Source organism: Drosophila tropicalis, unplaced genomic scaffold, assembly GCF_018151085.1.
Source record: "Drosophila tropicalis isolate 14030-0801.00 unplaced genomic scaffold, ASM1815108v1 contig_805, whole genome shotgun sequence".
NCBI classification, from domain to species: Eukaryota; Metazoa; Arthropoda; class Insecta; order Diptera; family Drosophilidae; genus Drosophila; species Drosophila tropicalis.
Window position 1 is genome coordinate 1,447,763 of NW_027173295.1, and position 25,019 is coordinate 1,472,781.

A 25,019-nucleotide genomic window follows, 5' to 3' on the forward strand; every position below is an offset into this window, starting at 1 on the left:
CTTAAATGTGAATCATGGCTTGTAGCCCTGATAAACTGTAGATATATCTTTGATTTTTGTCAATTTTAAGCCGGGAAGGATCATGCAAGAGCACGTAATAGGGAAAAAAGTCACGTTATTACTGTAGGTCATGCACGCATGCGTTAGGCAGGGCATTTAAACTTCGGCATTAATGGGAAATGTTTTTTTTTTTTCGATTTGTGTTTGCTTTGCCCCATCTCCGATATCCAAATTCTGTATTTTTCTAAATATAGAGAGAGCGAGAGAGAGAGAGACAATGGAGTAATGAAATCTATTTTCAAGTTAGTTATAAAATATTTATGCCGTGTGTATGTGTGTGTCTTGTCTAATGGATATGTTGAGAAACTTGTAAACACACACACACAATCACAAAATGGAAATGGAGTAAGATATATCTAGAACACCACATACATACATACATATGTGGATGGTAGGGGTGTGGGCGAGGGAAGGGCCTCCAGACTTCTAAGTTTACCTTTACATTATATGGCATTAAGTTTGCCTTTTGTAGTTTTCTTAGTTGCTGCAATTTTCATAGTTGTGTGTCGAGGATGCGGGTGCGGGTATCGAGTGAAGGGTGCCCGGGGGGGATGTTACACTTATTTAGTTTAGGTTAGGGTGTGTCATGTGTGTGTATATATTGTGTGTGAGACTATTGCATTTTTCGTGCAAATATTTAACATGTTGAGTCATCTATTATTATGTTCATATATTGTATGTGTGTGTATGTTCATGATGTAAACATTTCGATTTGGTTTAATCAAAGTTGTGTGAGTAACTCTTTCTTAAATGATAATGAAGGTTTTTTCTTTTCTACATTGAAATCATCACATATTAATACTTTTAGATTTTCGTTTTCTCAATTGATTCTGTGATTCATAAAAAAATGTGAAAAACAAGATGATCTAATGCAAGTAAAATCACATCCCATAGCAAGATGACAAAATGAAGATTAGAAGGCAGTCAGAAAAAAGCTTCCTTCTTTTTGGTTTTTTCTTTAAGGATTAAAATTCAATTTCAACTTTGCATAACTCTCAAACATATTGAAATTAAAAATAATCTTTAAGTTTTTAATTCCAAGCCAGCGCGTGGCCCGTACTAATCAAAGCGAAATCTTAAGTTTCCGTGGTTTTAATTTGAATTAGGATGTAACTTTCCCTTTAAAATCCGTCAATCTGTCTATTTTCGCTGATTTCTAACCAATTTTAATGGGAAGTATATCGATAAAATCGGAATTGTGTATTAACTAACTTGATGTACATCATGGAAAAATTTTAGTTCACGAGAATTTAGTGCAGATTGCCAGTTATATTATTATTATAAGTATAGGATATAGTTATAAAACTATCAACCTAACTATATTTTATCAGCATTGGCAACTGAGGCCTTCAGCTTAGACGAAAACTACATCCATACACTAACCTGGGATTCGAACCCGGGTTTTCGTTGTTCAGTTGTCCAAATGAATGAGTCACTTAGACAACTCATCTACCAAGGACTGGAAGAAGTTATACTATACGTAAATGTAACTTAAATATAAACACTTGAATATGTCAAATACTCAATAAATTGACTAAATTAAAGATTAATGAGATTTCGGTTTATTGGAATATTTTTGCATATTCCTTGATCGAAAAGATATCTTGATAATGATGTAATTCCAATTCGAATGCAAAAGCTATAAAAAAAAAGATAAATTTTTGAAAATCGGTTAAAATTTGACAAAGTTTTATCTTTATTTTTTTTTTTTTGTTTGGTTATTATAATTGTTTATTTTTCTCAAATCTCAGATCTACATTTTAAGCAAACTCAATATAAATAAATAAATTGAGGCATTTGTTTTTCCATTTTCCATTTTGTGGGTAACCCTACTGAAAAATTGTTGAGCCCTTTGTTTTTGGTTGGCTTTGTTGTTGTTGTTGTGTTCTCATTTGATGTTCAATGTTCGGTTTTAGTTGAATTTTTAACTGCTGCACGTGACATGGGCATATCCTGATATAGAAATCGATCGATACTCGTGACAGCATTAAACGTTCTCTTATTCTACCCGCCAATTATCTGTTAACATTTTCACCCGGAAAACGGGAGTTTTTTTATACCCTTGCAAAAAGGGTATATTAATTTTGGTCAGAAGTGTGCAACGCATAGAACGAAGCATCTCCGACCATACAAAGTATATATATTCTTGATCAGCACGACGAGACGAGTTCAACTAGCCATGTCCGTCCGTCCGTCCGTCCGTCCGTCCGTCCGTCTGGATCAACGCAAACTCCTCCTAGACCGTAAGAGCTACAGAGCTGAAATTTTGCACGTAGGCTTGTATATACTGCAGGCGTTGTATATCTCGGATTCAGCCGGATCGGACCACTATATCATATAGCTCCCATACAAACCCCAAAGTCACGAACAGTGACTTTTCTCAATAACTTCGGTTTTTTCTATGCTATTATCGTGAAACTTAATGTTAGAGAGTTTACTACGCCTATAAGCGACTATGCCAAATTTGATCAAGATCGGGTGACTATATAATATAGCTCCCATACAAATGGCCAAGTCACGAACAGTGACTTTCTCAATACCTTCGTTATTTTCTGAGCTATTGTCGTGAAACTTAATATTAGAGAGTTTACTACGCCTATAGGCGACTATGCCAAATTTGATCAAGATCAGGTGACTATATCATATAGCTCCCATAGGAACGATTGGTCGAAAACAGTGACTTTTGTGAATAACTTCGTTACTTTTAACGCGATTGCTTTTAAATTAAACATTTCTTAATTTAATATATATGTTAATGACTGTGCCGAATTTGATAAAGATCGGGTGACTATATCATATAGGTCCCATAGGAACGATCGGTGGAAAACAGTGACTTTGATCAATATCTTCGTTATTTCCTATGATTGTAGGCCTTTCTTTCTCAAGCTTAAGCCTTTTTAGATAAAACGTTCTTCCACATTGATGGCTAATAGGTTAAGATAGAGTTACCAAAAAAGTTGCAAGGGTATACAAACTTTGACGCGGTCGAAGTTAGCCCAGGCCCTCTGGTTTTTTATTTTTGTGTGTGGTTTTTGTTAATCGATTTTTGATAGCAACAAATAAAAACCAAAAACCAAAACTTGTCACCAGAGAAAGATATATATATGTATGTATGTCCAATATACACATACATATGTATGTATGTATGGTCTGTGTGTGTGTTGCCGCTTCTGTTGCCAATTTCAGTTATCTGTGAGTTTTATTTTTCGTTTGACTTTTGCTTTGGGCTTTCCGGGGGCTGTGCGGCTTCACGACGACGACGACGACAACGAGAAGCAACAACAACAACAACGATTATTTCATGCTTGCAACGAAAGTAAATGACCTCTTTGTTGTCATGTTGTCAAGAAGGAAACTCCAGAGTGAGAGAGAGAGAGAGGGGAGCAGAGAGATAGAGAGTAGGAATAGATGGTTGGATGATGTGGTTGTTGATGAGGGGCGAATCGGAGGAGAGGGAAACTACACGGGAACGTGCCAGTTTTTTTTTTCTTCTTCTTTTTTTGGCCAATTTTCATGGAGCCGCTGCTCCGCGCGCTCTTTGCCACGAGTCGAATTTGAAATCGCTATAGAGAGAGAGAGAGAGAGAGCAAAGTGAGGAGAGAAAAGTCAGCGAAGCATCAGAAAATCCAAAATGTATGCCTCTTCTACATTTGACTTGGTTTGCCACTTAAACGGACGGGGTCGCTGGCCCCTTTGAACTAACCGCCACACTATTCGTTCGTCCAATTGTCCACCGCGTCTCCGTCTCCCCCCACCTCTCCATCTCTGTCTCTGTCTCCTGCTGTCATGGCACACTTTTTAGGCGAATGTTTTAATTTTTGCATTCGCCTCGCGTTTCGTCCTTCTCTTCGACTATTTGCTATCTACTAAATTCTCTCTCTCTCTCTCTCTCTCCGTCTATCTGTGTGCAAAATGACAAATGACTTGAGCAACAAACTTGCTTAAGACCCCACAGTTTGTCTTTCTCTTTGTCGTTTGGTATACATACATATCACTCTCTCTCTCTCTTTCTGTCTCCTTGTCTCTATTGCTTAAGTTGCATTTAAAGAATGACAACAAATATGAAATATATTTATTTATGCATATTTCATTTCTCTTCCACTACTACTACTCCACCCCAACTCCAGCAGATCTCTTTTTTCTTCTTCATCTTCCAGAGTCTCTTCACTCTTCACTGAGCTCTTGACAAAAAGTTTTCAGTTTTGCATGACAAACGGAAAAAATGGGGAATTGGTGTGTGTAGGCGCAAAGCGGGGGGAAAGTGAAGGAAACAAAAACAACACGAAGTGTGTATACACTGCCTTAAGAAACATTTTCCTAACAAACGAATCATATTAATAGATATTATTATTACCATGAATGAGAATTTTACTATAAGATGGTTGACGATCGATGATCATCTCTTTTAGCAAGAGTATGAAAATAAAATGCAAGCAAAGCCAAGCCAATTGAGGCATAAAAATAAAAGTGGTCAAGCAGCAACAAATAAACAAACAATCGACATTCATTTTCTCAGACAGAGGCAGACAACTGGGGAAGAGTGAGGGACCTTGTGAAAGGAAGGCGAGGAGGGGGGGTAGTGAAACTTATCGCTACCTTTGCATCTCTTATGCGCTTCCCTTTCTTCCTCCACCTCTGCCCGCTTTTTTTTTTTGTTTTGCTTTTTATTTTGTGTTTTGTGTGTGAGAACTTTGAACAAACAACGGAAAAAAGAGGGGAACTTTGGCTGGGAACTCTAACTGCAAGATTATGCAACTCACTTTCATTTTGCACTTTTATCTTAAGATTGCATCTATCTCACTCTCACTCTCCCTCTCACTCTTATATATACAATGTATATGTATGTATGTATGTTTGTTGCTCCAATTTCTGTCCACTGCTCTCTATGCTCCTCCAAATCATTTTTTCTCTCTCTCTCTCTCCCTCTTTGTTGTCTAATTATTCGCTTTCATGAACTAATGTAGCTTTTTTTTTTGGCAATCAGAAAAAAATGTTCCCCCCATTTAGTTTTTTCCCCTGCCTTTGCAGTTTGCCAAAAGAAAGTTGAAAGAAGAAAATATAAATAGTAGAAATTTATTTACAGCTATTTCAAAAAGATTATCAATTTCGAGGCAAGTTTCATAATGAAATCCCAATTATTTCTTATTTGTATCGAGAGAAAGAGAGAGAGAGGGAGAGGAATATAGAGATAGAGAAAGGAGCTTGAACTAGAACTTGTTTGTTATTTATCTCTCGTTTTATCTTTGTTTTATCCCTTTGCATTAAACATGTTTGAAAAGTTTATTGTATTTTATATTATTTTAATCGTCAGAGTTATTTAACAGCATTAAAAATTTAATTATTTTTGCATGAGAAAATATTGACAAGGGAATTGCATGTATAAATATTAGATTTGAAATTTGAAAATGTTGTTAAAATGGAAAGATTCAATTTGAAAATCATCATGTTGTTGTTTTTTGACAACATGACCAAAGTTTGTAACTAAGAAGAGGAAGTGGTGGCAGGGAGGGAAGGGGTCAGGTGAGTAGAGTTGAGTGGACCAAGACAAATTGTATGTTTTTCTTTTCTTCTATTAACCGTTTTGCCTATTGGCTTAGTTTGGCTTTGATTTTGTTTCGCTTGGCCCAAATTTGTTTGTTGTAACACAGAGAGAGAGAGAGAGAGAGAGATAGAGACAGACAGAGCAGAGAAGCAATGGCCAATTCAAAAGTATGGAAAGTGGAAGTCGAACTTTAAATAGCTTCTGGCTAGGTCTAACTTAGATTGGTCGCTGCTGCTGCTGCTTTTCCTCTCAATTAAACATTAAGCCCATTGTGTTTGGTTGCTTTTCGAGTTAAGGTTTGTTGTTTTTTTTTTATTACTATAAAGTTGGCTTAATTAATTTCCAAGTTGACCAAGTTTTAACTACCTGATGTTGCTTCTGGATGATGGATGAATGTAAGACAGATGGGTCGGCATGAGGTGATGGGAGGGCGAGGGGGAGGGATAAGGGAGAGCGGACAGCTTCTTTCGTTTTCCGGGCATCTTTTGTTGATTTCCTGTCTTTCTTCACCCGTCTTGTGCTTCTCTTTTAATTGTTTTTCTTCTTTGTTGTTTATGTTAATGCGCATTTGCTAGTAATTTGTTGTATTGCCACGCCCTGTGCCTTCCCGCCAACAACTGTCGCATGTCACACACACACACACACACACACATACACAAAGAGAAAAGCAACGCATTTACTTGACCTCTTTGTGCCTGGCAGCCAGCAGAAATTAGTTATTTCTTGTTGTTGTGTGTTCCCTTTGTTTAAATTCAATTGATCTTCATTAACCAGGAAGAAGAGGAATAGAGAGAAAAAGAGACGGAGGCGGGTTGTCGTATGGATAGAGAAGGGATCACTCAGAAGGGGTTGCCAGTGAATCGTGCAATATCACGAAAAAGGGAGGAGGCGTAATGGTAGTGAAAGGAGGAATATGGTTTGGAGGGGGTAAAAGAACACTCTTCTCCTTCTTGTGTCTTCGTTTTTATCGCCATCATCCAATTGAAACTCACCCTTCTTTCCCCTTCTCTGGCCACCATCCATCCCTCTCACTCCCTAAGTGTGTGGGTTTATTTTTAGTAAAAGAATGGTCCGGGTGTAGGGGGTAGGGGGTAGGGAGAGCAGTGTCGTCCACCAAGTGATCGTTTTCTACTCTCTATAAGGAGCACTGGAGTTCAAGTGGTTGACTTGACTCTTGAAGTCCCCCCATTCTCCGCTCATTCTTTTTTGTTTCATTTTCTTATTCTTATTGTTGTTGCTGGTATTATTATTATTATTATTATTATTGCATTGCACTTGAGGTTTTTCACGCTCCTTGGTCTTTTGGTGGTGTCTTGACTTGTTTTTCTGATTCTGTGGACCCATCGCCCCCACCCACAGCTCAAGACGTTTTCCTCTTTATATACTTTTGAAATTCGAAAAAAGAAAATGAAACATTTAAATAAATATTTGACCCAGTATTATAATTTGTAACCTGCACTTTTATTAAAAAAGTTCATTAACTTTCTCGGCTTTTATTGATATAATTTTCATCTATTTCATTCATACGTAAGTACTAAGTGCGAGCGAGATGGCATTTGCGTTTGTTGTTAAGAAAGTTTAACCAATTTATTTCCCACTTGGTTTTGGTTTCTTACAGTATTCAAATACATTTCCTTTGGCTTCAACTCAACTTCATAACGTGGCCAATTCATAAGCCCAGGCATCTTTAGTTTTGCATTTAGTTAAAGTTTCTTTGAGTTTAGTTTAGCGTTTTTCATCTTGCTGAAATCTCAGTCAATTATTCAGTTTTCTGCTCCACATTTAACCTCAGAAGGAAGAATATCATGAAGATGCCAACCACCATGGTGTGTGTGTGTGTGTTCCACATTCTCAACTTTTCGCTTATTCCCATTGTGTTGCTGCGACACTCAGTACTCGCTACTTGAATCGCTGTGTAAAGTGCTCTTTGGCTTTAGTCAAATTAATAATTAAATTGCATCAGCAGAGAGCAGTATTTGCCTTCTCAGCCTGTCTGCCTGCCTGTCTGTCTCTCTTCACAAGTAGAACTAACTACATAGAAGCTAGAAGGGCCACCAGCCGCCCTTTAAGCTAATTTGCCAAACTCGAAAGATACACTTAACCACTTTAGGGATTGTGATTGAGTGCGAGAGATAATTCAATTGCAATTGCAAAAAAAAAGAAGGAGAAAACTTGTGCGAAAAAGTTTTCCATAAGCAGGCAGAGAGGTGTGGAGGAGGAGGAGTAGAAGAGAGACGGAAACGGGAAATGGGAAAACTGTTAACTGGTTTGATGATCAATTTAGACTTTGGCTAAGCTACAAATAGAATAGAAATTGTGTTTGAGTTTGACATTTTGAGAGTTGAGTTTGCTACGCGAGGGAAAGAATCGGGTTTCTCTTCCCCAATTCCAAATCAAACCCCAACCCCCCTTCCCCATTTTCTTTTGACGTTTATAAATTAAACAAATAAAATGCAAAAACGTCAGCAAATGTGGAAAATGTGTGTGCAGCAAGCGGCAAACGGCACACGGTGCATATACGGGAGCCATACTATTGACTTTGCTAATTGACTGAAGCCGAACGAGTAAACGAGAAATGCTGAACCAGGAGAAAAGTAACACACATAGAGGAACGACAGAGAGAGAGAGAGAGTGAAAGGGAGTCGGGGTGCAAGGGGCACGGTGGCACGGGGGAAGTAACAAATTAAAGTTGAGCATTTGAAAAATTACAATCGTCAAGCCACACAGTGACGGTGAAGGAAAATGCAATGGGTGGGGGATGGCTGAGCGGAGGGGGAAGGAAAGAAGTCAAAGCAATTAACTAAAGCTTAATATTATTTCGCCAACAAAATAATCAGTTTGCCATTCATTTCATTTTTTTTTTTTTTTTTTAATTTGCCGACAGAGAGAATTCCAAGTATACAAACTCTAGATAAAGCGAATTTCAGGGTTATTTTTGAATTTTTAAATAGTAATTTTAAAGGAAAATAAATTTTGTGTGAGATTATTTATGACGCATTCGAAATTGGGCATTAGAATTGATTTCCTAAGTAAAAACTGCCGAAAAGGCTAAGAAGACTTTACCTAACTTTCAGTTTTCTTTCTAACGAATCATGAAAATCGCTTATAATTGCTTATATTTGGTGGCTGTTATTTACGTATGTCAAATTAGACTTTGTTTTTGCATAATTTTTAAGGTCGCATTTCCATTTCCGTTTTTGGTTTAACGATATGCAAAGTAAAGCAGCCAAAAACAGAAGCTAATCACCCAAAGCAAACAACATGAAGGCATACAAAATCTAAAGAAAAAGAGAAACTGTTAAAAATTTATCTCAAATTTCACACGTATTTAAAGAGAACACTCCTCCTAAACGCCTCCATAAAAAGTCTGTGGACAGCGACGGCGAAGACGACGACGACGACAAAGAGGAAACATATATCAAATCGATGTTTAAATGTTGGTAATACCAATTTAAATATGAGCAAGAAGAGCAAACAGCTGCCAACTTGACGACGATGATGAAGAAGAAGTAGTTGAAGTTGAAGATGAAGAGGGAAATGGATATGGAGATGGTTTGACAAGAGCAAAAGGAAGTTTCCTCTAAAACCCACGTGGTGTTTGTGTTTTTCTATGCAAGTGAAACCCACTTGTCAAGGCAGCTCTAAAGAGAAAGAGAGAGAGACACAGAGCAAAGTAGCAAAAGAGGAGGTGGAGTTGAATTCCGAATTGGATTCGAAAACGGGGACTCTGCTGTTGGTGCTGCTGTTGCTGCTGCTGCTGCTGCAGCTGATGATGATGGTGATGGTGATGGTCGGTTTTGCTCTAGTGGTAGGCGGTGGCCACCACCAAAGACTACTGCTGTGTGTGCGCGCCTATGATGATGATGATGATGATATAGGGGAGCAGCTACTACAGAGCTCTCTTTTAGCGCTGATGAGGCGGAAGTGAAAGCGACGAAGCAGAATTAAACTACTTCCTACTCTGGCTTGGCTTGGGGAAGTTTGCCCAAGTGGTGCGGGCTATAGAGAGGCAAAATCAGAAATATTTCATGCATCTCTTACATCTTTTCAAGCATGGACTTTAAAAGTATTCAATTAATACAACAAATTCGTTTAAATGTTTTCCCAATGTGTGGCTTAAGGTCATAACAACCAAAATTTATTATGCCATTTAGGCCATTGGTTCATCAACAAACCATTAGGCTAAGCCTTTCGGCGAAGATCCTCGAGGATCAGACACTTATTAGGATTCAGTTCCTTATGTTGGTTGACCTTCTACAATCTAGATCGAAGCAATGTTGCTTTGACTTTAAAAGAACTGAATATACCCATTCCCTGCACAGCAGGGTATACAAAATTTAAGAAATTTTTCAAATGAATTTCAAGTTTCGGTCAATTTAACTTGAAATTTTTTTAGTTTGTTAGGTTGAATTATATAGTATACATATATAAATATATATTTGCACGCTTGGCTGATAAGGTCAAGGTGGTTTTTGGTTGCAATTTTGCCAAATGAGGGGAGAAAAAGGAGAGTGTGAGAGAGGGAGAGTGAAGTGGATTGCCATGGGAGCGAGAGAAAAGTCTCAGTGTCTCTGATTGAGCGATTGAGTCATGGATCGCCGTTAGCAGTTGGATGCCTTTTATGGTATGTCTACTGTCTACACACACACACACATGACATAATTGTCATTATCAAGCGCGTTAAGTAATTCCATTGACGTGACCGGAATATTAAGGCGTATTACTGTTTACAACAAACACAAAAACAAAAAACAAATACATTTTTGGTCAACATTTTTCTAGTTGTTGCTACCGCTGCTGCAGTAGATTGTTGTTGATTGCTTATGCCCGTTGGCTATTGGCTTATGTAATTCTCACTTTAGGTTTTTCAATCAATTTTCACACGCCAAATGCAGTTGCCGCTCTGCTCTGTTCGATCGTCGTCATCGATGATGATTAGCAGGAGTAGCACATTTCAATTTGGTGGAGGAGAGATCATCAATGAGGGCAAGACTTTTCCATATTTAATTATGTGTGTAGTTTTGCCCTTCCCACCATCCCCTCCATCACTACCGCCGTCCCCTTCTCTCTTAGTTTGTGCTAAGTTTTCAATTTCAACTAATTAAAAGCAATTGGAGAGACAAATAGATAGATGAGAGAGAGAGAGAGAGAGAGAGAGAGAGAGATGGTGGTGCTTGGGGGTATGGGTTTGGATTTTATAGACTAAGGGTATGGGGAGGAGTAGGTAGGGGGGAAGGGTGTCATAAATTCAATTGCCTTTTGTGTCGCTTTCAAAACTGGAACTTGCTTTGCCTGCCGCATGCCGCATGTCTATTTCCATGTATGTGTGTGTGTGTGTGTTTTGGATTTTGCAATTGCAAATACACATGTACATATATACCATATAACACACATATAAAACATTTGCTTTTGTTGCTATTATTGTTGTTATACACGATCCATAAAGTTTTAACCGAATGACGTAATACATCGCCAACGGAACAGGCTTTTGAATTTGGATTTTGGGCTTTTTGTTGTTGTTGTTGTTGTTATTTCTCTGAAATTAGATACTCTTTAAAATCAAAATTATGGCATTGCGTACAAATTGAATATGTGTATGTATGTCCGTCTGTAAGAGTGAGAAGAAGCTAGAGCCTAACTCTAATTGTCAGCAGATATCTGTATTTAAATAGACATTAAAATTAAATTGCAGCAGCGAGATGAAAGTTGTTTTAAAACTAGTTAAGAAATTATATTACACAATGTAGTAGGAAAGGGGAAGTTCCCAGATTAAAGTTTTATTGTTGCTTTTTTCACACGGCCAAATAACTCTTAAAATATCGAAGTCTTGCACTAAATAAATCAATGATGGTTCCCAATGGCGTAAAGAGAGAGAGAGAGAGAGACGGAGAGACAGGGTATTAGGAAGCTTCTTCTTAAAGTATCATAACCTTAGGGACTTCTTTTTTCTGTCAATTTCTTTCTTTTTTGGCATGAATTTGCGCCAATTTTGTAGTTTATTCGCGTATACTCATTTACGCCTGGAAAATGATCGAAATTTGCTCCCAAAAGTATGCAATAAACAGTCCAAGATTTTGCTTTGAAAAAAAGCCCCAAATCAAACATTTCTTGTACACAATTTTTAAGGAACAGTGCAACTGAACAAAGCGAGTCATAAATTTGTTGCAAATAATGAATACTTTTTCCAGCCTATTGCATTTCTCCCATTTCACATTTTATTGAGTATAACCGTGGAGAAATGTTTTTGAAAGTTTAAAGCTTTTAAGTGAGCCACTACTTTTTGGTCCCACTGTATATATGTACGTTCTCCCCCTCTACCCCGATTTTCTACTCAGCGTGTGGCGAACAACCAATTTTTGACTTTTTTCACAAATATCACAAAATCCAACATAAATTTTCCTCTTTTCAATGACTTTATCATCAACAGCCTCTCTACACACACTTCAATAGAGTGGCATATTGTAAGTGCAATTGAAAACTCCTTGTAGTGTGTGTGTGTATGTGTGTGCCTTGTTTGCCAATTTCTAAAGCATTTGTGCTCTGTTATGCTGCTGCTGTTTCTTAGCTCAATTGTCCATTTTACAAAAGAGGATAAAACACACACACACACACACACAATATAAAAAAGCTGTCAAAACTTTTCACTTCAAATACCAAAAAACACAAAAATTCGAAATTCACATTGTTGTTGACTTCTTCTTATGCGTCGGGAGGGGTGGGCGGTAGCCTTTTTCTTTGTTAAACTATAACTAGGGGGGCGACAAGGAGGGGGGGAGGTAGAAGAGGTTACATTCAATTTGGTCAAATATTTTCGGACGCCTAATTCTCTATGTACACCATCGCCACTTAGGGTATAGAAATTTCGACTTGAAATTAAGTTTGTTTTTGTGTGCCGTCCCGTCTTTATTTCTTCTACGGTCTTTTGTTTTCACAGTAGGAGAAAATATCTTTCTTTTTGGGTCTATTGGCGCTGCTGCTGTTCTATTGTCTGAAAAAATTTCCTATTAAATGTTTGAAGTTTATATGTATATATATATATTTTTTTGAGTATGCTAAAATGCTGTTAGATTTAAATTGGTACCGTTATGAGTTTGAGCCGTAGTTTGAGCTATCAACAAGCAGCAAAAAGAAGAACTTGGTTTCCATAGAAGATATTCATCATGATTTAATGCCTGGCGAAACACACACTCACAGAGAGTGAGAGAGAGATTGAGAAAGACCGTGGAGTAGGGGAGAGGTAAGAATATAGTAGAAGTTATAGTAGTAGATGTGGATGAAGAAGACAAACTTAAAGATACATACCTATATGAAAAAGAAAACAAGAAACAAGACAAGAAATGAAAAAAAAAACATCGTGTTAAAGTGTTGTGTGTGTGTGTGTGTGTCGGTGTCGACTGACTGCGCGGCGACTCTCTCTTCTTTTAGCTTGACTGAATGAATGAAAAGTCTTTTGTCAGCAATACAGTTGGTTGACTTTAGCTGATGTTGTTCTGTGTTGTTGCTCGGATCTCTGGTAGATATGGCATAGCTGGCTAGTGAATCATCATCACCATCGCCACAACCGCCACCATCTTCATAATGATGATATTTCTCTCTCTCTCTATCTCTGTCGCTGTCTCTGTCTCTCCCTTGAACATTAGATTGAAGATTGCTTGATGTAATTGCCTTTTTATTTGTTGATATTGCAAAAAATAATAATTTAAGCCAACTGGAGCCAGCTGTTCTTCTTTTTCTCTCTCGTCTCCCTCTATCCTACTCACACTCTCAGCTGGTGGTCAAATCTCTGATCTCATCTTTTGCTTTTTTTCTTCTCCCTTACTCTTTCACATTTCCCCTTAATAAAATTAATAACCATGTATGCGGTACGTGCAAATATGTGCTAAATATAATCTCACAGAATTACCAAAAATCAACCAAACAAAACAAAAAAAAACTTGATTCTAATCAACAAATATTTGTAGTTTACGTGCTAAACAGATATCTTTTCCTTCTTCTTTTGTGAGCATTTAATATTTATATCTTTCGATCGTAGATGATAATTAATTGCAGAAAGAAAAGCAAAAATATAAGTCAAACCTTGCATTTAAGCCATTCTTCAAAAAGAAGACAACACTTCTTTAAAGGCAACACAAAAAAGTGACCCCTTTAGTTGTATCTTCCGAAGACTTTGCTAAAGAACTCCAAAATTAGCCTAATAGCCATACCATGTCTTCAACGCTAAAACTAGTTGGGAATTGCATCTAAGATGAAGCGAAAAAAGCAAAAATAATGAATGTAAAACCAATAGAAGCTGACACATTAAAACTATTTAAATTAAAATCTTTAACCGAAGAGGCTCTAATTGTTTGTTTTATGTATTTTAGAAGTTTGCAAATATTATTATTATACAAGTTATGGCAATTAAAATCAAGCCTTTAAATGAAATAAACGAACAACTAAAAACTGATTCAAAACGCTTTTTTTTCCTTGATATTTTTTAAAACTACTCCTAAAAGTATTTCCAAATTTCTAGTCTGCTTAAAAAAAATTTTGTTATAGTAGTAATAGTTTTACAATGAGAGAATTGTTCAGAAAGTTAACTCATAGTATAAAGTTAACTCTTTTTAATTGTTTCGTTTATCGGATTGCACCAAACTATCAACTACTAAGGCCAAGTGCGAATGAATATTATCAAAAGAAGAACTGGGCCATTTGTGTGTTAACTATTCTTAGTAGAAAGGAGATATGTATGTAAAGTTTTTGAATAATTATCACCACGAATTGGCCAAGCTGAAAACAAGAAAACGAAAAATGCTTCCCAATTTTTGACCTACATTGAATTGCTTTTTATTTGCGATTAAAAGCAACAACTCTCCCTCTGCTCCAAATGGAGACATTCAAGTGATTTTGTTTTTGACATTTGAAGTTGCCTTTTCAGACTTATAAATAGACGATTTTTTTTATTTTTATTTTCATTTGCCCTGTTACCATTTGTTGTCATTATTTCCGTGGTTGGCTTCTGATGGACGTGTGTGTGTGTGTGCCTTTTTTTTTGTTTATTCGTTCGTGTTGGCCTCATTTGTCATTTGCAATTTGCTTTCCAATGGTTTTGGGTTTTTGGTTTTGGTGGTAATCCAATCCAATCGCTTGGCTAGCATGCAAATTTTGTCGTTTTTTTTGTTTTGTTTTTTGTATGCAAATTTAACACCTCGTCTCCGATCGTCTTGTGGCTGGGGCGGGTTGACAAAGGAAACATTTAAATTGAAAATTGAGACGAAAAGTGAGCGCGAACACAGAATGACTCGAGAGTGAAAAGTGGGTTAAAGCGAGCATGGTTAAATCCATTGACCAAAAACAACAACAACCACCATAACAATGACAAAAAGAGTTACCTCAACAAACACCTACAACAACAACAACAACAACATAAACAGCAATTTTAACTTGCAATTGTAACTGCATTTGGTGTGTGTTTGTTGTGAAAGCGAAATTGAAATGAAAATCCTATTTTCCTCTTGGACTAAGGTTACGCATGCGCAACACTAGAAATCTTGGGCTATACTCAAATGTCGATTAGTATAAAAAATACCAACTTATTGTGTGTATACATTTGTATGTATGTATATAGAAAGATTAAGACCCGTTAACGTTAAAGTCTCTCTAATAGATGGCATTAGATGAGCTCGGTAACTGCCACTAAATTCATTAGGTAACCATTTATAAACCAAGCTTAGGAAGAAAGCTAATGAAATTTTCGAAGTTTTCCACAGTTAATGGGACCTGAAACTATATTCGCAAATTATATAGCTAAATTCCCAGTAGAATTTACATAGTAATTATTAGGCAGGTCCTCACATTATGAATGTAACCATAAGCAAACGATATCCTTTCCATAGAGAGATATCTATTTACCACATGATGTCTACCATGTTTGGTGAATTGACTTTGTTCGAGTTGGACAATTGCCTTATGTTTGAGGGTATTTTTGGTTTGGTTTTGCGGTTGATGTCTAGGCAAAACCAATTAATGCATATTTCGCATCTCTTGCTAATCCGCAGACAAGTTAATCGTTTATTGACCTCCACGTCAAGGCTCTGTTGCCAAAGCCAAGTCACAGTCACCCCAAAAAAAAAAGTTTCCACAGTCGAGTAACAACAAAAATTTGCATAACGCGTTGCAGCAACACCCATTTCCATTCAGATTTATCCAGTTATGTGTGTATGAAGTTCTTGAATGTTGATCCAAGCTGATTGTGTGTGTGTGTGTGTAAGTGTCAAGTGATGTGGTGTGGTGTGGTGTGGTGTGTGTGTGTGTGTCTGGGGCAAGTTTCCACACTTTGTCTTCTTCTTTAGCTGCTGCCACAAATCACGCAATTCAAGATTTGTGTCTGGTTTGCCATCTCTTCTCTTTCTAGCTCCTCTTGTCTCCCCTCCTCTCCTCTTGTGCCTTCTATTTTTAAGTTTATCTCATCGAGTTATCTTTAAGCAAACGGTATATGGGAACTAACTGACTGACTAAGAGCTTACCTTGATCTATGCTGAACTTGACTTGGCTTAGTTCTCTCTATGCCTTATGCATAGAAAGAGATATTTGCTAACGATAAGAGGCCTGGCCACATTTTTCTTATGCAATGCAAATTGTGGCCAAGGGAATATACAATTCAACGTTGTTTGCTATAAAAAAAAAACCCCTTTAGTTTGTGTCACATTTATAGTCGGAACTTAGAGAGACTTTAGATTAGCAATGTAGCCATACTGGCGAAATAGTAGAGATAACTCCAGACTAATCACTTGTTTTGCAGATAATAGTTAAGAAGTTTATTTGAAATTTACATACATTTAACATTAATTAAAGAGTAAAGAGAAGAGATTAGGGGTGAGAGGTACATGAGATAAGAAATGTTTTAACAAGTAGTCGATTTCAACACTGGGCATAAATTTAACAAATCTTTTATATAAAATTAGGCTTCGAAAACGCAGCAATAGGCGCCCTTGGAGGGTACAACAAATGAGCCAAGCAAAATAAAGCTTGGGTTTCGCTTAAATTGAAATGAAAATGTATATTCCATTAAAGGTTTAACTTTTACTTAAGAGAGGGAAAGACAACATTCTATGGCATTTTGTTCGTTTGTTCATTCATTGTGGTTACCATTCCTTTTAATTATTTTAAACAACAAACATTCTTAACCCACTTACCTTGTCAAATTCTTATGCTCGACTTGGTTTTGTAGTTTTTTACTTATTTTTATTTTTGTTGTGCACATTGCGCCAATTTAACAAGCAGCAAACAGCAAACTAACAACAAGAGCAACTAATAATATTGCATTTTTCCTCTTTCTGTTTTTTCTCTCTTTCCAGACATGGCACAAAACGTGTTTCAAATGTACAGAATGCGGCATGGCGCTCAATATGAAAACTTACAAGGGCTACAACAAAATGCCCTACTGCGAGGCGTAAGTACAACCAAAGAATGAACCAACCAACCCACCGCCCCCAAGCTCCATGCCCCTTTCTTCCACCCAGAGCAATTCTTCCTCCTTCCTCTATACATACACACACAGCGAGAGAGTGAACAGTTGGCTGCAATCACGTTAAGGCTTATCGCAATCACTTGGCTGGCATAGCTATATGATGGATCACACAGTCAGTTAGGTGTCGTGGAGACGAGAAAAGAGGAGAGGCATAAAGTGTGGAGCAGAAGACAGGGAGTGGAGGTGGGAAAGAGGCAACCTTGATTCCACTTTTGCCTTGCAATCTTCATTAGCTTCATTAGCGTCGTTTATCTTATCTCGTCTCTCGACCAGAGAAAGATAACCAACTATTTTTGTATAAATGTTTGGAGGAGTTTTTTTTTTTGTTAGAAATGAGGAAACGCCAAATGGCAAATGCAGAAGCAGAAGCGCACACCAAAGAGCAGCTGCCCCAAATACACATAAATATATATATATATATATTTTTATTCTTTTCCAGACAGACAAACAAAGACACAGAGTGTCCGAATGCTAAGACTCTTCTACTCCTTAACTTGTCATCAGCAGCTGCTGCTTCTGTTGCTAGTCTGAAGTGCGGAAATGCAGGCAAAAAACCAAAGAAAAAAATGCGATAGCTGAAAAGGCTTTCATTAAGACACATGTCGTTAGAGTTGAGCAAGTTAATAGCATCGGACCTAGTTCTGCAAAAGAAAGACATAGGAGATAGACTTACATTTACATCCTTCATAGTTTGAAAACAGTTGGAATCAGGTGCAGGACCTACCTTAGAAAAGAGATAAATAAAATTATAAAGTTAACAGAAACTAGAAGTAATTGAATAGTTAAATCTAAAAAAAAAGAGTTAAACTAGAAGAATTTTAAGAATTCTAATTAAAAAAAGAAGAATTAACTCTACAAGAATTTAAAGCGTTAACACAAGAAGACAAATTAGAACTAGCAGAATAATTTAAAGAATTAGACCTAACTCTGTACTATTTGAAGTCTAAGAACTAGAAGTAAAACTATGTACATATTTCGAAATATTTAAGAATACAAAAAACCAGATGGACAAGAAAATGAACTAGGTACCTATTTAAAAATGTGAAAAACAAGGATATTAGATATTAAATATTAAAGATTTTAGATCCATCATACCATGAAATGGATCTAGCAAATACTTTGGGATTTCAGACTTTTGCTTCAGAAATTTTAGTAACTTTTAATGAAATTTCACGATATTTTGGACAGGTGTTTGGTCCTCAATCCTGGATCCGTCCATGCATCCTTTGACTTTCAATTTTTAATATAAGAATTTGTGAAGATGATATTTTTTTTAATGTTTCAAGAGCTTAATATTTTGCGAGGAAGGACGAACGAATAGTAGAAAATAACAGTATCTTGAATTATATATTGATCCATGAAGAGATTTTTCCTATGGACTCGTTCTCACATTGTAAGATCTTAGAACTGGTTCTTTTTTTATGATGTACACTGACGTTTTTACACACTGTTAAGAGTTTTGTTTCCTGGTATCCGTTGCACTTTTGACTCGCGATTGTCGTCGTTGTGAGAATGTGTGTCACTGTGTGGAGTGCAGCATATGAGGTTTGTCTTACTGCCACTCCTCTAACCACCACTTTAACCCTTTTTGCCCCCTTGCATCTCCTCTTCTAGAGTTTTGTATTATTGTTCTTGACAATGTCACACACAAACAACACACACACACACAAACACGGCTCATTGGACAAGCCAGAGGCAACAGCCATAGATATGTAGCTAGAAAGGGAAGAAGAGCAAGTGTTTTGTGCTGTTTTTGTATTGTGTATTATGACCCAGGATATGGTAGATGATGATGATAGGCAAAGAGGCAGAAGGGGAAGACTACTCAAATTTTTTTTGCTGCAATGCGTGTGGCATTTTCTAGTTGTTGCTATTGCTAGTGATGTTGTTGTTATTGTTGGCCTTGAGCCAAAGCCAGGAATGAGTGTGGAGCAGCAATTGGGTAGAGCAGCTATTTCTCCACATTTCAGGGAGGGGAACAAAAAAAAAAAAGCCTGGAATCGGGCTTGTCTCTAATGCAGATTTATTGTGGATGCCACCGCTGCGGGAATAAAAATTCCATGCGGATTGAGTTATGCGTCCGTTAGCTTCATTGCGACAGTGGCGAAAGAGTCTCCCGCGGCACCACCGATCCAACCCAATGCCACCCAGTCCCTTTATCTCGTCCTATAAACTCTACCAATTTCAATAGCTGATGTCATCGCCTGTCGGACTGTTGAACTGGCTGTCTGTCTGCCTGCCTGCCTGATGGGTTTGCCATCTGCAATAGATGGACGCCCATTCTTTCCGTTTTGCCACTTTCACTGCAGTTCCTACTCTCAACACGGTTGCTGTTGCTGCTGCTGCTTCTGTTGGCCCACCAGAGTCTTTAGCTGGGCTATAAATGTGTGTGTGTTCGTTTGGTTCGGATTCCCTGATTACGTGACTTCACGTACATATGCCAGTGAACTATATACATTTACTCGTACTTTTGCGGATTTGCAGCAGCGATTTGCTTGTTCTTTCTCTGGGTTTGCATTTTATAATTGCTTGAGAAGTATTTTTCTTTCACTTTTTATTATTCTTCTCGTTGCCGCCTGCCTTTTGCCTTATGCCGCACGCCCTATTCAGGGTTTGTTCGTTTTCTTTGTGCGAAAAGTTTGCCATTCAGTCAACCACTTTTGGGTCAGGAGAAGTTTCTCCATAGTCGTTGTCTTCTGCTTTTCCTTGTCTTCCCTGTCTTTTATGGGTGAGGTCAGAAATGGATTTCTATGTGATGTGTGTGTGCGTGTGTGCATGTCCCCTCAAGTGTGTGTAAGTGCAAGTCCAAATGGGATAACGATTGTAATAAATTATGAGAAGTTCCGGAGACATGCAATTAAAGTTTTACACATACATTCTAAATGTACATACATCTATGAAGTGGTTGATGGCTCGTGGCTTGGTTAATTGGATAGTGTAGCGCACTTGAAAGTAAATTGAACCTAGTGGCAAATGATTTGTTACAGTTTTACGCTCTTAAAATGGTTTATCCTTTGTTATTGCAAAGTTTCTTTTCTCTCAGCTGAAAAGTATGCTAGGATTTTGTGTTTTCACTCTAGGACACGACTTGAACTAATTGAAACTGCAATTTATTCACTCTGATCAGTTGCTAGTCAGTTAGAATAAATGAAATCTGTGTTAAAAATTGCATTAGCCATCAATAACTTGAGTGTTTATCCCCCAAAGGTATGCAATATATTAGGGAAAATTGATTTGGGTCACCATTTGTTGTATTCTATATATGTATAGACATCAATTTTTTTTTTACTTTAAGGGAAAATTGTGTCTTTTAAAACTTTCTCCGCTTCGTTTGGCCTTTCATTGTATTACCAAGTTCCTCTGGAGGATGTTGGCCCTGATTCCAGGCATCCTATCCCCAGCCCTCCTAATTGCATCTTGAACTAAGCATTTTTCCTTTCCCTCTTCCTGTCGTCTTTTTCTACCTTTTGTGTCCACTTAGAAGGAGGAGAGAGAGAGAGTGAGATTGCAGGACATGTGTATCATCTGCATCATTCTCAACCACTTGGGACTGACTCTCGGCTATTCAGCCAATGAAACTCTTTATTTATTTTTTTTTTCTTCTCCCTCGTGTCTATCCCCGCACTTCCTCTTGCACATTATTTCATTCTTCATGTATCCATTACATTACCCAGGCCCCATTTAGTTGGAATTGAACTAGAAAACGACATGTTTACAATGTTATTCGTTTTTTGCACATTTATATGGAATTATATATATGTATATATATTTATATATCTGTGTGAAGAGGCAACATATGCAAAAACATCTGCACAACACAGAATTGAGAGTTGGGGGCTCTCTCTCTCTCTCCTCTCCTCACCGCGACTCGCCTCCCCTCCTCTCTTCATACACTATCAATGCCACATATGTGTACATATTTGTGTGGCATTTATATTTATTAACATAAAAACCCAGTGAACCATGTCCGCTGAGAAAGGAATATACAGATGGATGGGAGTGGAAGTGGTAGAGAATCAGAGGATGAACTCAATACCCCATTTTTTTATTTTTGGGGTCTTCACTCACATTTTGTGTACAATTTTTACTTTCATTTCGAAGAATCCAGCTTAAAAAACATTTACAATGAAACTTATTATGTGTGTGTGTGTGTGTGTGTGTTGGTTGGCATGTAAATGCATTTCCCTCCCCCATCCGTAAACCGAATACTCTTTTGGTGATTACTTAAGCCGCCTACCAAATAATAGAAAACAACGAACAAGACAACAAAAAGCGCTTTTCAATTACCAAAAATAGTTGGCCGCTGCCGGTTTATGCCTTTCCTCGTCTATGTTGTTGTTGTTTTTTTTTTATTCATTTCATTTTATGCTAAATAACAAGCGAACCAAACAATGAAATGGAGGTGGAGATGGCAGATGAGGAGTAGGAGGAGCAGGCCAGAGCTTGGCCCAATGATCCACACACAAACACAGATACACACTCTAATACATACATATAGACAATTGTAGGTCGGTCGCATTTTGCTTCCGAAATGAGCTGGGAGTGGTGTCAACTATTTTATGTGGCAATCAACTCCACCAAGCACCACCACCGCCACCTTCTTTACCTCCGACGCCTCCTTCTGTTTGGATGATGTTTCCCCGCCTATTTTGCATATGAATCTTAAAAGCTTAAAACACGCGAACAAAACTAGTTGGCATTATAATGGTGTGGTGGGGAGGGAAATGAAGTGGGGAAACCGAATCATAATGACCAAAAATGAATTTTCGAATTTTTCTCGCAACAATTTGTGATTGACTGCTGCTGCTGCTGCTGCTGCTGCAACCGGGGATTATTTTATACACAGATTGATATGGGATGATTATGACCCACACCCAATCCTGATATATGAGTGTGTGTGTGTGAGTGTGTGGAGAATGCATTTCATTTCATTTCATGGACCAACGCAAATTATATTTTAACTTAATTTACTTGCGGTTTTAAGGTTTAAAGCAGATAATTAAATAATTCATTTTGATTAATCCAAATTAAGTAAAGAAATATGATTTTGATCGATTACATACCCCTTGGATCTCTATCACACCATCAATGGAATTGAGGTTTTAAATAAATTTCCTTAAAATTTAAGAAAGAATTACAACTGAAGAAAACCGATTTCAAACATTTTTCTGAAAAAGCTTTTTAATTTATTATTCAAACGACTCGTACGCAAATTAAGGTAACTTACAAGAGTATTAAAAAAATTTGCGATATTTCAAATATTTCAATTTTATTTAACAAATGCATTTATACATGCTTTTTGCAAGCATATCTTAGTATCTCGCTCACTCAAGCATACGAGCACCCTACCACCCCCACCAACCAACGGCCAACACCGGCCTTATGGAAAAACGTTTATATGCATTCCTCGACTATTTTTTGTCCGATTTTGATCAAATTTGGTATTCTGCTGGAATAAGTGTGCCAAATTTGATTGCAGAAGGTAAAAAAACACGGGAGATAATCGAGTTTTTCAAATTACGGGGGCGAAAAAGGGTGTGGCAAAAATTTGAAATAAACTTGATCACTTTACATACTACACGAGTCTATATACCAAATTCGGTGGCTCATACGGACAGACGGACGAAGCTAGATCGATTCGGCTATTGATCCTGATCAAGAATATATATACTTTATGGGGTCGGAGAAGCTTCCTTCTGCCTATTACATACATTTTGGCGACTTTAATATACCATTTAACGCTATGGGTGTATGGTATAAAAAGTATTTTTGATCTTCTTTAGATAATGGGTAGATATTGAAATTTGAGTTGTGAAAACATTAAAATAGAGGAGAAAGTTCCCTTTGATTACTGCCAAATTCTAAACAAATTTTTATCATCAGGCCACTTAAAACTAACATTCAAAACTAACTTAATTAGTCTTTTGTGAAAATGGAATTAGTGTGTATGGAAAATCTTAGAAGTAGAATTTGGAACCAATTTTAGTTTTATAAAGCAAGTTAATATTTAAAAAAAACAAACAACGAAAAATTGTTATCTATTTCTTGTTAATATTTATCTAACGAAATTCTTGCGATAATCTCTACTCCTTTCCCTCCTCCCCTTCCCCTGTTGCACTGCACGTCTTTTGTGAGGATTTATCAACTGCTCGGTTGTGTACATTCCTCACATTGTTGGGTATTGTTATTGTTGGCTGTTCTTATTACGAAACAAAAGACTGTCATGGTAACTCAACACCAATCACCAAGCATGTTCCACATGCAAAAAAAAAAAAAAAGAAACAGAAACAGAACTATTAAAGTGCAAGCGAGACAGCGAGAGAAAAAAATGAATTAATGTAGACTGACTGACATCAATGAGTGACCGAATGGGAGAACTAAAGTATCTATATCTCGTGTTGGTCGGTTGGCAGTAGCAGCAGCTACTCGACGACTCATCTGGCTGGCCTGGGTTGAGCTGGTTTTGGTGTGGTCAACACACACAGTAGCTACATAGCTGATGGAAAACCAGGTCTACCTCTCTCTTCTCTCACTCCAACGCCAACATCACAAGCAATTTACGTTTAAAAAATATTAACAACAACCATAATTAAGGATAAAAGACCACAACGTGATCAACATTTTGTTGAAATACTAGTAGACTATAGCCGTATACACTATCATCTTCTCCTCGCCAGTTTTTGAAATCTACAGCAAAACTTTTTAAACAATATAGTTGAAAATATATTGGTCAAAACATTCTAAATATCTGCATTTTTTTTTTGTCTAAATTTATCACGATTGTACAATCAGGATTTTGATTATGTTCATAACATATATACAGAGATCATATTCAAATATAAGATCTTCTTGTATATCTATGCACATATTATATTTTGTGTTTGTATTTTGTGTAGATATTTTACTGTATGCTTCGAAAAGATATAGAATCGCATATATACCCTGTTTAACTCATTCATATCATACACAGGTCATCAACAAAATATGCAAAAAGCAAAGAAACCAGAGAGAGCAACAAAAATGAAACCGTTTTTGTTGTAGTAGTTGTTGTTACTGGCTCTCCATTGTTGTGTGTGTGTATTGTTTACAAATAAATTAAAATTCTTTGATAATAAAAAGTAAGACAGAGCAAAAAAAAAAAAAAAAAAAGAATGTCACACGCACACATATGGAGGAAGAATCTGTTGTTGTTGTTGCTGTTGCTGCTGTTGATCTATTGGGAACGTGCTGAGACATCCGCTGGTATAGGCAGCAGCAGCAGCAATGTGGTGGCCTCTGGCGCTTAAGCATTGTTATGTTCTCATTACAAGCTATCAGCAACAACAACAAGAACAGTAATATGTGCCACCAGCAACCAACAGCAGCAGCAGCAACATCGACAATGTGTGACCAATGCAACGGGCAATGCGGACGATGCTTTTTGCGGTTGCCGCCTTTGTACTTATTTACGCTTATTGAACGATAAAGCAAAAGCCTACAACAACCAACCAACAACTACCTTCGCTCGCACACACACATGTGTGTGTGTGTGTGTGTGTGTTGGTCGGCCTTGTACTACTCTTTCTCTGTTTGTCTCTGTTGGTTGCCTCCCATCTATCCCATTCTTTCTGTCGCATTCCACAATTGTGTTCACTTGTTGGTTTAATTTAAATGGAAGGCCGGGTGGCAGGTGGCGCCATCTGTTGCAAATATAGAAAATCACTAAAATTGCCCATAAATATTATATAAAGTCCAATTGACTTGGCCAGCAATTATAATGGCCAATCCACCTACTTACACGAGTATGTGGGAAGAGAGAGAGAGAGAGAGAGAGGGTGATGAATGGGTGGCGGGTGGTTGGAGGGGGGTGGGCGTGTGTCGTCGAGTAACTATAATATGAGTTTATCAACCTTTTCTACTGCATAATTT

General features: G+C 37.4%; 1 protein-coding gene across 6 annotated transcripts in view; it reads left to right on the forward strand.

Moving 5' to 3' along the window:
• The window catches only part of Lasp (LIM and SH3 domain protein Lasp), a 32,903-nt gene that overhangs the window by 2,898 nt on the left and 4,986 nt on the right, over positions 1–25,019 (forward strand). For all 6 annotated transcript variants that reach the window (XM_068294033.1, XM_068294034.1, XM_068294037.1 and 3 more), the window contains one exon: positions 16,939–17,033. In XM_068294033.1, the coding sequence (XP_068150134.1) occupies positions 16,939–17,033 (95 nt within the window). The remainder of the gene's footprint in view (positions 1–16,938; positions 17,034–25,019) is intronic.